This window comes from Carassius auratus, chromosome 40 (assembly GCF_003368295.1).
Source record: "Carassius auratus strain Wakin chromosome 40, ASM336829v1, whole genome shotgun sequence".
Lineage (NCBI taxonomy): Eukaryota > Metazoa > Chordata > Actinopteri > Cypriniformes > Cyprinidae > Carassius > Carassius auratus.
The window spans coordinates 17,434,517-17,451,085 of record NC_039282.1 but is presented as its reverse complement, the minus strand read 5'-3'; the positions used below and the strand labels follow the sequence as shown (position 1 = coordinate 17,451,085).

The 16,569-nt window shown below is 36.0% G+C and overlaps 2 protein-coding genes across 2 annotated transcripts in view; both read left to right on the top strand.

Annotated features, from left to right (window-relative positions):
* The window catches only part of LOC113058739 (serine/threonine-protein kinase D2-like), a 32,810-nt gene extending 28,687 nt beyond the window's left edge, over positions 1 to 4,123 (top strand). The window contains exons 17-18 of the mRNA XM_026226916.1: positions 6 to 91; positions 1,908 to 4,123. Of these exons, the coding sequence (XP_026082701.1) occupies positions 6 to 91; positions 1,908 to 2,132 (311 nt within the window). The 3' untranslated portion in view covers positions 2,133 to 4,123. The remainder of the gene's footprint in view (positions 1 to 5; positions 92 to 1,907) is intronic.
* Positions 4,124 to 4,321: 198 nt separating this feature from the next.
* Positions 4,322 to 15,996, top strand: LOC113058738 (G-protein coupled receptor 4-like). The gene is made up of 2 exons (XM_026226915.1): positions 4,322 to 5,565; positions 13,185 to 15,996. The coding sequence occupies exon 2, from the start codon at positions 13,188 to 13,190 to the stop codon at positions 14,223 to 14,225; it is 1,038 nt and encodes a 345-aa protein (XP_026082700.1). The 5' UTR covers positions 4,322 to 5,565; positions 13,185 to 13,187; the 3' UTR covers positions 14,226 to 15,996.
* The last annotated feature ends 573 nt before the right edge of the window (positions 15,997 to 16,569 follow it).

Sequence of the window (16,569 nt, the reverse complement as noted above, 5' to 3'; positions counted from 1 at the left end):
CATAGCTATCGACCTCATCAATAACCTGCTCCAAGTGAAGATGAGAAAACGCTACAGTGTGGACAAGAGTCTCAGCCATACCTATCTACAGGTAATGCTAATACCAGGCTCATGCTTTTAATGCTTCCACAAAAAATTGCATTATATTATTTATTAAAATACTGTTAAATTGAACTGAGATGACATCACTGAATTCAGTGATGAACTGCCTTTAACTGTCATTTTGCATTGTTGACCCACTGTTATCCTAATGAATGTTGTTCAGTTTTTTTGACGCAATGTATTTTGTTTAAAGCGCTATATAAATAAAGGTGACTTGACTTGACTTAACTTAAAAGGATAATTTCTGAATTAAATGAGGCAAGAAGAAAGCAGAAGCGAGAACGATAATCTAGAAAAGGATTAGGCTGTTTTATTCCAATGAAAAATTGGAAATAGGTCTAAAAGCTCCACCTTAAAAGATGAAAAAAATTACAAATTTAAAAAACAACCTGAGATGACAAAATCTAAGCATTGATTTGCTGTAAAAGAGGTTTTTTATGTTTAACCCCTAAGCTGTCACCCCTGTTCACAAAGCTGACACTTCAAAGTTTGTGGTTCAGGGATCAGAATTACTCGGACGCTTATAATAATAAATATATAAGCTAAAAAATGAAACAAAAAAACATTTCTTAAATGTATTAAAAATATGTTTTTAGAAACACAATGAAGCTAAAGCCACAAGTCAACTTATGCTTCATTTGAAATTTAAGAACATAATCTCTAAAATTGTGAGTTTTATGAAAAATGTTATAAGACCATGTCATGTGTGTCTTTAGAGAAGGCTAATAAAAATGGCTAATAAAATATATTTATGACACAAGTAAGCTCTCCTGTGTGCTGTCTCCTCATATCTGGCTCGACAAACTGCCCCATTCATTATTCTATTGTTTTCACACAACAAACCTTTCACCTCGGCCAGGTATTGAGACATTATCCTCATAATTTTTTTTTTCATTATTCTTTTGTTTTATTCAGCCAATAGAAGCCCTTATTCTAGTTTTACCAAACCACATCGCTTCAATCCCAGTATAAATTTACTGGACTACTATCAAGTCTTTCTATAAAAATACAACTAAACATTTTCTCACGACCTTACGTTTAATCACTTTTATTGTTATTATTTTAACAAAATGCATTATGAAGAAGAGCTTCACCTGTTCTGCTGCTGCATTAGAGCTAACATTAGCATCAAGCTAACATACATAAGACAAGTTATGAGATAATAAGTACACTTTTACTCAAAACTCTAAACCACCATCGAGTGTTTGTGATAACTTCCTTTTGCGATCTCATGTGGAATTTGGTTATTAAATGTTGTAAAATATGCTATTAACAGTCTTTTATATCCCTGCACAAATTAGCATTTCAGATGGACACATTCATTATTGTAATGAAAATACCCCAAATCTCAAGAAAATCACATATAAACCATATACTATTGGATAAACATATACATTATTATATATTTCGTGGTTACTGCAGAAGAGCGAAGGAAATGCATCACTGGATGAGACAGGGCAGGACACCTACAGATTTATTATTTTGCACTCCTGACATAAATGACTAAATTACTGTCTCTGCAACAGTGTTTTTATCAAAACAGTGGTCAAATATCGAAACTAGTTTCTTTCGTCTTTCTACTGATGCACAGTTTGTCCTGATCAAGTGAGAGTGTCATGTATAACTTGCTGTTAAAATGAAACAATAATCTGGGGCCGTTGCCGATGTCTAACCTCTAAGCGGTTAGTGCTTTTAGACACCGCAAACAAAATGAGTCATGATTAGATGTGGCGTCCTTCTGTCTTTATTATCTCCTTACTATTCTCTTTCTCTCTCCCTCCATCATCCCCGGTCTGCTCCTTCAGGATTACCAGGCTTGGTTGGACCTCCGAGAACTGGAGTCAAAGCTTGGGGAGCGTTACATAACCCACGAGAGTGATGACAGCCGCTGGCAGCAGTACGCACATGACCACACGCTGCCCTACCCTCCTCACCTGGTGCCCCCTCCACCTGCGTCCGACGATGACGAGCAAGAGGGAGTGGAGGACGCCGACATGCAGGGGCTGACAGAGCGTGTTAGCATCCTTTGAAGAAGAAATTGAGGAGGAAAGCAAGGGAAATGAAGAGTACTTGCCTGAACTAAAGCAATTTTTAAAACTCAACGAGCATAGGATGGACGATGTCACCTTTGTCAGGCCATCTGAACTCTAACCTCTTTCAGCCAGGACTGCCGCAGAATTGTTTCTGGAATGCAGATATTAAGGCAGAGAAAGAACAGTTTTGGATCCCAACCTAGACCTTTACAGTTTTTTTTTTTTTTTTTTTTTTTTTTTAAATTGACAAGTCTGTTTAAGGAAGCGCTAATTTAATTTGGTTGGTTTTCGGTTCATCTCACCTAACTAGAGGTATTTTTGAAGATGCGGTCACATTTATCCATATTCTGCATATTTTGGCAGGTGAAATCGAATCTGTTCGATTGAAATCCACATGATCATAAATTTCATACGAGGGACCATAGATTGTATAAAAACATGGAAGTAGGGTTCGTGACGTCATCTGTAGGTTCCTGAAGAGAGTTTTTGGAGCTCGGAGCGGACCGTCGCCATCTAGGCAGCGCATCACCATGCGTCACTCCTGGATTATCGAAAATGGGCAAAAAGGCGGAAAACACGCTGAAACCACGCCCACCTAGCTTGACGGTGGTGACAGCTGCGGCAATCCATCTGTCACTCAAGTGGCCACGCCCTTAATTGTGTAGAACTTTAAGGCTTAATATAACTTAAACGGATGAGTTATAAAACTATTCACCCCCCTCACATGTGTCATGAAGGCCAAAATTTGCTATGTAGCATAAAACCACTTTTTGTACCAGGCTGTAAACATATTTTGTCTGCTGTTACGTTCGATATTTGGAGCCAGCCTCTAGCGGCCTGTTGATGAATTGCAGTTTTATTCACTTCAGTATTGGTTTCACGAGAGAGACCTGAAGGTTGCTGGTTGGTGAGGACAAAAAATGTATTCATGCAGATTTCGTAAAAGGTTGAAGTTGGTTACACACATTTGCATTTACCAACAGAAAGCTACTTGGTTTGAAAGTGAATTCTTGTGTGAATGGTGCTTCATACTATTTACCTTTAGGGAACACAATGGAAAAGAGCCGACCAAAAGATCTCAAGACATGGTTTTACAATTTGATCTACTTAAAGCATCTTAATAAAATGTTGCAAGACATTAAAAAAAAAACGAGGAAAGATATGACACAATGGCCAGAGACGTTCTCCTGAAAGGTGATGAATAAAAGACTCAAAATGTTTAAAGAGTTTTAATGGCAAACTGCCTAAAGGTGTGGTCACATTTACTTCTCAAAAACTTTGTGCCCGAAATCCAGTCATTTCAATATAAATCTGTGCAATCGGAAGTTTCATGCAAAACATTTCCCCAAGCAGATTGCATTTTTATCAATGAACTGGACTTCTGAGTTAGTCAGTCTCACTAACTGACCAATCGACCATCATGACTCTTTCCTAGTTTGTTGATAACAACAGAAATGACGTCAAGATGAAAATCCCCTGGTCACATGAAATGTATTAGTCATGATACAATATGCAGAGGAAAAAAAAGTCTATCATACTAGATTATTTTCTTTGTTTGTGCTCTGTGGTAATGTCACCTTTAGTTTCATATCCACTTTGTCGTATTGAAACTTTTTGAAAAATAACCTGGAAGAAGTCCCACATTCTGGTGTTTTCCACTATCGACATCTTATGAGGACTGTTAAACGGACTGCCCTTCGGCCTTATCACCTTGTGCACAAAGACAATCTAGACTGTTCTCAGATCAGCTGCTGTCAGCAACCCTCTCGTTCAACTGATCTTTGTACTAGCTGTACTGGATGTGTATTCTTACTCTTAACTGACCCTAGACCTGAGCATTAGGCTGCATGTCACTGAGAATTAAGTTTGCTTAAAACGTATTGCTATGAAGAACTATTTTGTACTCATTTAACCTTAGATATTATGATTGTAGTTTTTGGAAGGTAACGTCGGAGCATTTCCAGCAGGTATAATAAACATGGTGATGCATAAATCTGTTGAAATCAATCTTATTGAGTCATGAGGTTTGAGCCAAGTTGATTATATATATATATATATATATATATATATATATATATATATATATATATATATATATATATATATGTATATAGATTACCTTTGAACTTATAGCTGCTTATAAGTTTCAACTCAAATATTTCCTGATTTAAACTGAATGGAACATGATGTTGTTTCAGATCTGCAAAAAAAAAAAAAAAAATCATTATTTCTGCTAAGTTAAAAATGGTAGGAAATGGAAAGTAGCATATTTGCCCTGACAGTTTTAGGGGAAGGCCACAAGTATAAATCAAGAAATGGCTGTGTAGTTTAGAAATCAGTCAGTTAGTAGCATAAACGTAAACCAGCAGAAACAAGAAATACAACTGTAATGAAACCCAAGAACAGAAACTGAAAACCACAAAACAGTTTGTACAGCATTTAATTATTTAATGATATGTTTTAGATATGAGTCTCATTCCTTCCCTTTATATACTACATTATAGTCAATAATGTATGAACAAATGTTATATTTCCTCATGGAATGGAACCTTTACATAATCAATTAATAGAATATTGAGTTTATATGCCTTTAACCAAAATTTCCTCAAAAGTCTCAGGCTTTACCAGAATGTTTCAGACGGAGAAACAGTAGGTGGTTTGGCATTTTTTCTAGAAGCATGGTTTGGTCAAAAAAAAAACAAAAAAAAAAAAAAAACCCTTTGATTAAGTTTTTGATTCCGCTTTGATTCTTCTGTTCAATCAGATTTTACTGACAGTGGCATCTTGAAGTGGAACAATTACAGCAGGCTTATAATGCAAATTATGATTTTATTCCATTAGAGCCATTAAGGCGGCCGCAGAGTACATGTTATAAAATGAACCTGTAGTTTTTGTTTTCGTGAACGGGAAGCTGTGGTGGCATTAATGTTAGATGTCTAAGGCAGATTGTACCATCATCGTACGTTTGTCATCTTCTGTTGTTAACCATCTGGAAAAAGGAAGTTTGTCATGTTCTGTTAGAAAAAACCTCATTGTGGTTCCTTCTAACTCTATCACATGCAGCACAGAAAAAAAAAAAAAAAAAACCTAGCCCCACTAACATTTTCCTGTGGCCATACATGTGGGAGGCACATTTTATCTCTCTCCATTCATCTCCTCTCCATCCACTCAGCCCTAAGTGCATCAGCCACACCTGCTCTCAAAGGATCACTGTTGATCATCTCCGGCCAGGAGGAATTATTACAGCGCTTGACACCTCTTCACGATTGAGAAACTCCGCTGGGTCACTTTCCTCAGAGGTCGCACGAGACTGGAGTTGGACGCTTCTGGGACTCAGGTTATAAAGTTACACTGCTGGGGATTGGCTGGACACCCGTCTCTGCTCGGAGCTGGTGGAGAACATTTTAGAATCGGTCGTGTTGATTTCCAGGTGAGATTCTCTCCGTTTTTGGACGGGTTTCGTTTCAAGAACTATAAGAATAATGGCGAACGAGTGTGGATCTTGTAAATAAGATCAAATCAGAGGGTGGACTTGCTTGTTTGTTTCATGGTCTATAGATAGTAACACTACTAATGCAGTCAACAGACATTTGATCCTAATAATTTAAAATGCCATTTTTCTGATGCTACTTTACTTAAAACGGTCAAAGACCACTTATAATAAGGAACTCTGCAGCTACATATCAACTAGCAGTCATTGGAGTATTAATATGCCTGCTACTGTAAATGTATTCTAACACTTTATTTCGGTGGTCAACCAACAGATAAACTGACTGTAAGTGTCTTTGCAAGTACATTAGCTTATTCTACCATACTAGATTCAAATATTCTTGAGCATATTAATACTCTTAATGAGAGTTAGTTGGCATGTAGTGGCAAAGTTGCTTATAGTCAGTTGATAAAGGGGACCGTCAAAATAAAGTGTAATCATATAAAACAGTATTTTGTTCAGTTGGAGTATTAAGCTCATATCAGTTAATCAAAATTAGCTCCACAGAAACACTCAAGTAACACTCAACATCTAACCACTCACAAGCTGTAGTAAGATACTGTGCAGAACCTAAATAAACAAGATATGATTCAGTCCATTGTATTGAAGATTTAATATGGTGTTCATTGTGTGTTATAAATAATCATACTCTTAAACTTATAACCACAAATACAAATAATTATAGTTACGATTATTTATGAGTTGATATAACATATAATATACGTAAAAAAAAAATCATTATGCATTCATAATAATGCCTTATGAATACCACCCTTATAATGTATTCTAAATACGGGCTTCATAGAAAGTGTTACTAAATAGTTTATATATTTTATGAGACAAATACATTTGGGAGATGATTATAACTTAAACTAGTTTTTAAACTATGAGGTGCGTCTTCGAATTGATTGCATTTATCAACTGACAGTCATATAGATTGCAGACAAAGATGGGACTTTCACTTGTCTTTGAAGAGTTTATTTTTTGAAATGATGATGTAATTATGATGGTTTTAAGAATTAGTCAGTAATTGGGTAAACGGGGACATATGGTGGTAACAGGACTGGCACACAGCCTGGAGATATAATTTGAAGTCTTCATTTCAAGAAGAACTTTTTTTACAGGCAAGTGAAGGTCCCTGTACACACACACACACACACACACACATGCACGCACGCACGCAAGGACACACACACCATATCTGTTGCCATCATATATTTAGAATGAATAATTTAAAAAGTGCATGCAGAAAGTGGATTCAATTAAACTAAACTTAAAAAAGGAGAAAAAAAATGTTGTGTAGTTTTCAGAAAAATGTGTATTTATTAATCTATTAGTCTATATTTGAAGAGTTCAGATGCAAAAGCCTCTAAGTGCCATCTGAAATATTTATTTAAATGACCATTTCTTATCAGACTCCTATATTTATGTTCAGTTCTTTCACGTTAATGGAATAGAAAAGGACCTATGCACTACCATTAAAGTAAAATTACTGGACCTAAAGCCTGATAAAAAATGATAATTTAAGAAAATTTCAGACGGCACTCAAAAGCTTTTGCATCTTATCTCTTCATTTACGTAAAGCTGGCATTCATCATTTTTCATACATATGCACCGTAAATGAGGGACACAAATGGCATATATTTTGTAAAATGTCCCCTCTGAAGTGCACCATTCTTTCATCCTCCAGTAGAATTTTTAAATATGTGAAGTGCTTAGTTTTGGTGCAAAAAAAGTACAGACTTGTCAGATTTTTATGCGTAATCGACAGTCTCCTCATTGCATGACCTAAGATGTTTTTAGGGTCATATGTCTCTGTGCTGACTTAACAGAAGCTATAACATTGCAAAAAGCATAACATAATATAACATTGACAAAGATGCAAGGTAAAAACACTGTTAGTTGTGTCACATATGTGATATTCCTGTGATATTATGGAAGCCAAGGGAAACGTAAAGGAAATCTCCATTAAAGTAGACGTGTTTATGAAAACTTTAACAGCTGCTGACTGAAAAATCCCATGTTGTCCCGTACGTCCTTACTGAATGAAAGCTTGAAAATAACCTACCCAGGTTTTTAATTATGCTTTTACTAAAACAGTAAAAAAAAAAAAAAGGTGTAATGTGCCCCCTTTCATGGCCTTTTGCTTTTTTGGGCCCTGGATGTGCAATTTGATCGTAAAAACATGCTGTGAAAACAACAACAGCTGTTCTTTTACAGGGACACCAAATGTTAACTGTTTTTGAGTGGTTTTCAGCAGCTGCATACTAGTGCTTGTGAAAAAAAAAAAAGATAATTGACTTAATTGTATTAAATATGCAGTTGTAGTGTACTTCAAATATTAAAAGTAGATTTATAAAAACTAATTGCAGATAATTTAATATTAATTAAAAAAGGACACTTACATGTACATAAAGAGATTACACTTTCATTTTTAGCATGCTTAAGTACACTTTGCAAATTGTTAAATTAAAGGTTTTAAAGAATATTTTAAATCATTGTTTTAATAAATCCTTTGTCATGTAACGACTTACTAAAGCACATGTTCTTTGATTACAATTTGAACTGAAGTATGTTATTTTAAATTAGATTTCAGATGAATATATTTTAATACAATTAAATGTATATTTATAATTGCAATTAAATAATATATATTAACATGCAATTAAATGTCTGAAAACATTACATTATGTACATTATGTGTTGTTGTTTTTTTCTTTCTGTAATATACTTTTAAAAGTGTGCTAAAGTGCACTTGTATTTCAAAAGGAAGAGAGTAAACACAATAAACACAATACAATCATGTGATCCATTGCTTACTTGATAGGATTTTCACGTCAAACAAACTTAGAATTCTTATTTTATACTAAAGTGCCTGTTTTTTCCCCCGTTTACAGTCACTTTTGTCATTTGGATGATGTGGTTTTGCTTTCAATTTATTTCCTGGCTTCTGTCCAATTTGTAATTGTGAGTGGCAACATTCATGTGCAAAATCAACCCCCCCCCCCAAAAAAAAAAAAAAAAGAAAAAAAAAAAAAAATCATTATACAGTATTTGACAATTAAAATCATCAGAGCATCAGATATATATATATATATATATGGCATATGTTGGTATAGGTTTAAAAATGAATATTATATTTAAAGAACAGAAAGCAATGTTCAGTTTCTTTTTAGTGATGCATGATTTATATTTTGACCACAAACGGTTACAAGCTCTAAAGGGGCACAACACATTGCCCTTGGTGACGTAAATGAAACATTAAGAAAAAAATGAATACCAGTATTTACAGCAAAACAGCCCGACATATTGCAAAATGACAGTATCATTTGCATAAGTGATTCAAAGAATCCTCATAATTGCTAATACAGACATAACTGTCAGGACTTGAGTAATGATTCGGTTCTATCGTCATTCACAGCAGAGCTGAGGGGGAGAGAGGCTGTGTGTGATGCAGTTTTCAAATTGTAATGTCTTGTACGGGGAACTGTTGTGTATTTGCTGGTTCAATCTAATTCTACATCTCAAAGTCGACTTTGAAGCTTTGAGAGTGTGTGTGCTCAGGTTACCCAGCTATTGATTTTTCCCCTGTTTTGCACTGGTAGGGTGAATCGCACACATTGCTTAAAAAACGTCGCTCAGTTAGACTTGAGAATTGAATTTAAGTGTGACGCACTGCTGGTAGGCCAATCACTATAGCAGCTAATGCTGTTAGTACGGCTGTATTTGATATCGTGAACGGATTAAGAAGGCCATTACGATCTCAAAGTCTCTTACATGAAGCAGATGTCTGTGAATACATTGAATTTCGAAAAAGTCATTTGATACTTAAATGTTTGAGGTAACTCTGTTTGCAGCCACGTTTGGTGTACTCTGTGATTGCACACAATATTGTATAAATGAAATATAAGGCCACTTAAAGGGATAGTTCACACAAAAGTCATCATTTACTCGAGTTGTTTCAAATCTTTATGATTGTTTTGTTGTTGTCGTTAAACACAAAAGAGCATATTTTAAAGAATGCTGTTAACCAAACAGTTGCTGGTTGCAACTGAAAATATACTCTAGAAAAAAAAAATACATCTATACTCTAGTGTCTTTAAAATCAAATTTGCATGCATGTTGATAAAAAGGCTATTAAAGTTTTTAATTTTAAATTACAAAGTCTGATTCAGAATGTTTTTTGGTGTATGAATAAAGGTCCAGAAAAGATTTTTTGTCTGTGGATGGGCTTTTCTCACAGGTCTAGCACTGAAGAATTGAGGAGCTCTATAGCCTTCATGTGGTGACTGGCAGCTGTGTAAGATGGCAACAGTGTCTTGAATTGAATTCATGGCAAAGACTGGTAGCAAGTGAAAAGACTTTCCAAAGGTTAAAAACGGGATGCATTGAAGATGAACTCAAGGGAATATAGGGGATATGCCGGTAGTGATGAGAGGGCTGCAGTGTCTAGCTGTGAAATGAACTGAGCAGCACAGACATGAACCTTATCTGCAGGTTTTTTTTTTTTTTTTTTTTTTGTAAAATGCAGTAGCTTCTTTCAGAGAGCAAGGCCCATCACTCGAGCACACCACAAATAAATAAATAAATAAAACCTGGCATATGAACAGATGTAAAGACTCAACTCAAATATCAAAGATCTCCAAGATGTGTGTGGCAAAAGTTCTCAAGAGTCGAGGCATAAATCCATTATAAACTAAGTCCAGGCACATTTTAGAAAAAACGTTCTGTCCCTGTCAACTCAAAAACATGTTTACTCAACCATGAAATTAAATTGAACACCAAGTTTGACATTTTGCCTTTAATACAAAAAAATAAATCATAAAATATATAGCAAAGGAAAGAATCCCAGTGAGTTAATAGATTACCTTCATTCTTCTGAGCTGATGTATTTTTTCAATATCTGTGCATTATTGAAGTGTTTACATACATGTATATATGAAACCTTTTCTAGAGTATTTTTAGCTTTCATAACTTTTTTCATGTTTAATTCTCCATCGTAATCATGACACATGAAGCCAGTAGTATTGGCGATGACATTTTGCTTCCTGTTTAGTTTTAAATTAATTACCGGGCTTCCTGCAAGCTGTTATTTTCTGATAAGAATGACTGTGCAACCTTTTGTGAACCTTGATTTGTAAGGGAGTGTGGTGTATGTTGATTTTGTAAATACATTAAGCAACAAATGTGTCTGGAAATCAGAGGTGTAAATCACACTGAAATTATGATTAAAACCCACGCTGTGTAATGTAAATAACAATGTTTTGGAATTTAAATAATTGTTTATGCATTTTAAATTCAGAAAAATTTTAAGTCCCCCACCCCCGGCTTCACAATAATGCTTTGGTCGAAATGCCTGCTTTGCTCTTTTACGTCACCTACACACACACACACACACATACACACACACTGGTCCTGTGAGAGAGACGTCAATGGTTATGGAACTCCAGTAACTAAGGCTGTCGGCTATTTTATTCACTTAAACATTGGATAAATTGATTATTTTATCTTTAATACATGATGCCAATGTGTTTTTCGATGAGTCCACTATGTTAGTAATAATAACGTTACCTGCTTGACGGGAAGGGTTGCCAAGTGTTCACAGAAAAACCTGCCGAGTTGCTACCAAAAACTAGCCCAAACTAACTGCGGCTCGAGTGGGGTCCCCTGGAAGAAAATGCACCTTGGGGGATAAAATACACATTATTGGGGCCGCTTCAACCCATGGCACAGACATGTAAACAGTAAAATAGAAGCCAATTCCACTGGAAAACCACGAACTTGGCAAGACTGTGACGGAACGTAATGTCTACAATGGACACGAGTGCTGTCGCGGTGCTACACTGATAGTAGTACGGCTATCGTCTGTGTATACATATCTTTGCATGTACAATTTAAGCTGGATCATTTTTGTCCCCTTCAAAAAATTGTCTTATGTTTATTGTCCCCCCTAACGCCCCTCCTGGTAATGTATATATTTTAAGTGAAAGCCATTTCATTTTAATTTTTCCTGCAGTGGGTTTTATTGATGTGAAGGGTTTGTTAATCTAAGATGCTTTCAGTGACTCATTGGTGTTCATTTTGTCTGGTTAACCATTACAACTTGATTTAAGAAGTAAAAGGTTTTACGTAATCACGTATGTTGTTTTGTTCTCACTGAAACCACAAACATTGTGCATCTTGCAGCGGCCGGAAGTTTTTTTGTTTTCAATTGGAGTTGCCATTGCCAAGAACATTTTTGGTTATGAGCCTAGTGCGCAATATACGTATAAACTCTGAGTAATTAATCAGTAAATTGTGTGAGCCCCACTTTCAATAGATTGCTATTTCTGTGATTGCAATTAGAATTAACATGTGAAATCATTGCAGATTACATGTAGAAAGTACTTTTAAATCACTGTATTGTGCACCATGACAACATCTGCATCAACAACAATTTACAGCAAGGATGTTTTGCCAACTTTTAACCTCATAATACCTATGATTGACCTTTGAAGCATAAAGGTCAGTGGTTTACCACTGTTTCACATATGCGGAAAATAATATACTATGTAAACTAACAACAGCGTTATGCTGAAATCAAAAATTCACATCCTGGGAATGATAAAAAGTCAAAACAGCTTGCTTTAATAATAATGCTTATGAAACGTGGTAACACTTCATTGTAGTGTTCTTGTTACACATGTTGCATGTACTTACAATAAAAATAAAAGTAAATTATGTATAATTACATGCAATAACCCCAAACCAAACCCTAACCTGGTAGCACTTTATTCTACAGTTCTGCCCTGCATTACAATAACTGTGTAATAACTAGGAACTAACCCTGAACTTACCCCTACCCCTACCCCTAACCTTACCCCTAACCCTACACCTAGCCCTAACCCACACAGTTACTTTATAATATCCAGGATATTCTTAGGTAAGTACACTGTAAATACAGAAAAGCTCATTTACTGTAAAATAAAGTGTTATCCTTAACCTTTAAAACGTTCACTAGTAAGTACATGTTGTTAATATTGCTGAGTACTTAAACATACTACGGTATAATTGCACTGTAACAAGTACACTGCAGAATAAAGCGTAGCCTGAAACTTTACCATGATTTTACTCAAGCAAAAATGCAGCCACTAGGATATTTTGTGATGTTGTAAATGAATGTACTGCACAGTCTATTAAGAGAGACATCCATAGTTCTATATGAGGTGGTTACCAAGGTCTGACTACAAATATTACAGTTAAAATATGGTAAATTCTGCAAGAACTGGTAAATTGTACATCTATTTACATCGAGGTTGTGCATTTTCAGATGGATTAGGATCCAAATCAAATCATATCCACAAGAGTTTGAACTCAGAGTGCAAACATGATGTAGAATTATAATTACATTAAGCAAAATTGAAAATGTATTGAACTATGTAGCTTTCTGATGCAGATATATACTTTTGCACTTTTATGTGACACATTTTTTTTTTAAAAATTAGTGATATTGATTGTAGAATACACTAAATTTAACCAATTTGTCATTAATTAAATCTTAAATACCTTTGTACACACAGATTATGATGAACGCAACATCCAACACAAGCAACTCATCATGTGTGATCATGACCCAGCCAGCAGGTCACCTGCTGATGTCCATCTACATCATCGCCTTCATCCTGGGGCTGTTCTTCAACCTGGTCACCATTGGTCCCATAATTCAGCAGATTTGCAGAAAGAACATTTGGGGGATCTACCTACTCAGTTTGTCCGTCTCAGATCTCCTGTATATCCTCACCATGCCTGTGTGGATATATTATTTCAACAACAACCATAAATGGAGCCTTGGCCAAGGACTCTGTAGTCTGGTTGGTTTCGTTTACTACTCTAACATGTATATCAGCATCTTTCTCCTCTGCTGTATCTCCATCGATCGCTGCCTGGCCATCACATTCCCACTGCGAGTCCAAGCCTTCCGCCGCCAGCGCTATGCCTGGATCATTTGCGGGATGGTCTACATTTTGGTCATGGCCTTACACTGTTTGGTGCTGTACCTAGACAAGTTAACGGATCCACTGGACGACAGTGAGCAAACGTGCTACGAGACCTTCCCCATGACGGAACGCATTGCGATGTTCAACCTGATACGGGTTGGAATTGGTTTCCTCTTGCCTCTGGTGATCATGTCCGTCTGCTACTGGTTGATCCCAACTAAGGTGCAGCAAAGCAGAGGGGTGGGCGATCAATGCAAACGCAAAGTGAAGCTACTGTCAATGGGGGTCATTGGCATTTTCTCCTTCTGCTTTGCACCGTACCACATCCTCCTGATGGTAAGATCCATCGCCTACTTTTCTGTGGGAGAAAAACAAAGCTGCAACTTTGAACAAGCGATGTATTTACCCTTCACTTGCTCCCTTGCTCTATCTAGCCTGAACAGCGTGGTGGACCCAGTGCTTTATGTTTTGGCCAGTAACGGAGTAAGGGAGGACATGCGTTTGTTCTATTTGAAAATCAAGCAGAGAGAGCTGAGAAGAAGCCCTCTTGTTGATTCTAAATGGGTTAGGGAAGACAAGGAAAACCAACTTGGGTTAAAACCGACCTTAGGTCTTGTAAAATAACCCCAATCAGGAATTTTGTAAATCAGTGACCAGCACAAACTTACCCAAATTGTTTGTGTTGACAGCATGGGCACAATCTTGTGAATGGGTTCATACCTTGTGTATCTGTGGAAGGTCTAGCAGACTCCACCATTGTGATCCAAACAAAAATGCTGAAATGTGCTCAACTTGTCTGGATTATTATTATTAATTTATTTTTTTGATAAATAACTAGCACTGTGACTGCAAATTGCTTGCTTTTCTGGTGGTAATGGGCAAATTGCACCAGGTTCTGTGAGTAAGGCACATCTACTGTATAAAAAGCCCAATTTACAAATGACTTGGACTGACAATACTGACACTGCAGCACTTTTTTAATGCCTGATTAAACTGGTCTGTGGTTGTGAATATGATGCAGTTTTTGTGCCGAAATACTGTAAAATTGTTTAGTGAGTTAGCTACTGTATGTTAGTGTTTAGTCAAGCCCAGTTCAATTGAGCCCAACCCTTGACAGAGACCAGAAGAGGGTCAAATTCATGTCAAGGCCAAGTTTACATGTTCGTGAGTCTAAGACCATATTGTCATGGTTGTGACCTTTAAAAATAGAATTCAAGTCCAAGACCATATACTTTTTTATTTATTTCTATTTATTTTATTTTTTTGGTATTGGTCCTCAAGTATGAGTCCAAGACCATATTTTTTATGGTTGTGTTCATGGTCCTTGAGTCCAAGTCTAAGAATGGATTTTCATGGTTTTGGTTTTTGTCTTGCTCCTCAAGTCCAATCCCAAGATCATGTTTTCAAGGTTTTGGTCTTGGTCCTTGAGTCCAAGTCTAAGATCATGTTTTCATGGTTTTGGTCTTGGTCTTTGAATTTAAGTCTGACATTTTGTCTACACTGGACACAATTGCACAATGCGATGTTATAAAAGACAACACAACACAACACAACAAATCATGCCTCATTATATTTAAGATGAACTGACACAAAGTTCAAATTATTTGTAGTGGTTGCTTTGTCCAGTGTGTCCAGTGTAGTCACAGTGAAAGAACATATTTTTTATAATATTGTTCTTTGTCCAAGATCATATTTTCATGGTTTTGGTTTTGTTCATTGAGTCCAGGTCTAAGAACACATTTTCATGGTTTTGGATTGTTCCTTTAGTCCAAGTCCATAACCATAATTTTGTGGTTTTGATCTTGGTTTCCGAGTCTAGTCTTGGTCTTGGGATGGACTCAGAAGCATGTGGACTCACTCTTGATTCAATCCTTTTCTGGTTTCTCTCTTGAATCAAACTCCACCCTCTTCTGATCTCGGTCTTGAATCTCAAATCTGGTCTTAACTACAACACTGATGTGTGCAGACTATTGTACTTGAATACCATTTTGTTTATTTGTGTTAAAAAAGAGAGGAATTATAACTTTGCAGTTTTATGCGAGATGTACATATCTGTGACTTTAGGATGTATCTTTTTACCTGTATCTCTGTCTTTGAAGGACCCTTGTATCACTTGAACTTTCTGTGTGAGAGCTGTACCCAGGCTAAGTGTTGTTTTTATGGGATAAAGCCTCGATTGTTTGTCCTTGTTTAATTCCAAGACAACTCCCTGTAATTTACCTTTAAACCAGATTTAGCCGTTAAAGATTTAATCTGGATGTTAAAAACAACTTGTTGCAATGCAAGCAATTTCGATGCATAGCATGTTGCTACTCTCAACATTTTCTTTCTCATGTAACGTACCATTAGCGCAAAACAAATGATACATTATGAAATAAAAGAAAAAATACTCTGATTCTGACTGTCATGCTACATTTTGGGAATTTAGTGATTCTTCCATTACAGCTCTTTAAAATGATTAGTGTTTTATTCAAGGGGTGGGAACAGTGGCGGCTCCAGACAATTTTGATTGGGGGGGCAATGGGGGGTCCTGGTCTTTTCAAGGGGGGTCTCATGAAAACCAACAAAAAATACAGTGGACATGGCTAATAACTGCATATTTCTGCTACTAAACAACAAAAACACCTTTGCAATGTAAACAAATGACAGGCTACATTTGTTATTCATATCCTTCACACTGCACTTTCATGTCAGGTATATTATGCATTTTTATTGACATTGATATTTTTACATTTATTTCCAGATAGATATTATTGAGTTTACAGGCTAAAGTGGTCTTGCTGTTGTAAACACTGTTGCTATTGTAGAAAAAATATTTGCATCACATTTAAAATATAATTATATTTTAATTCATTTCTGAATTGTTTTTATTTTTATAATGATAATTCAGAGAATGAGAAAATCTGAATAAGCCTTACCAGTGTTGTGATAATTATTTTTACGTGTTAAAAATAAATAAGTACTTTAA

What these genes read in the sequence shown, in the direction of transcription:
- LOC113058738 (XM_026226915.1), top strand. Translation starts at nt 13,188, where the DNA reads ATGATGAACGCAACATCCAACACAAGCAACTCATCATGTGTGATCATG.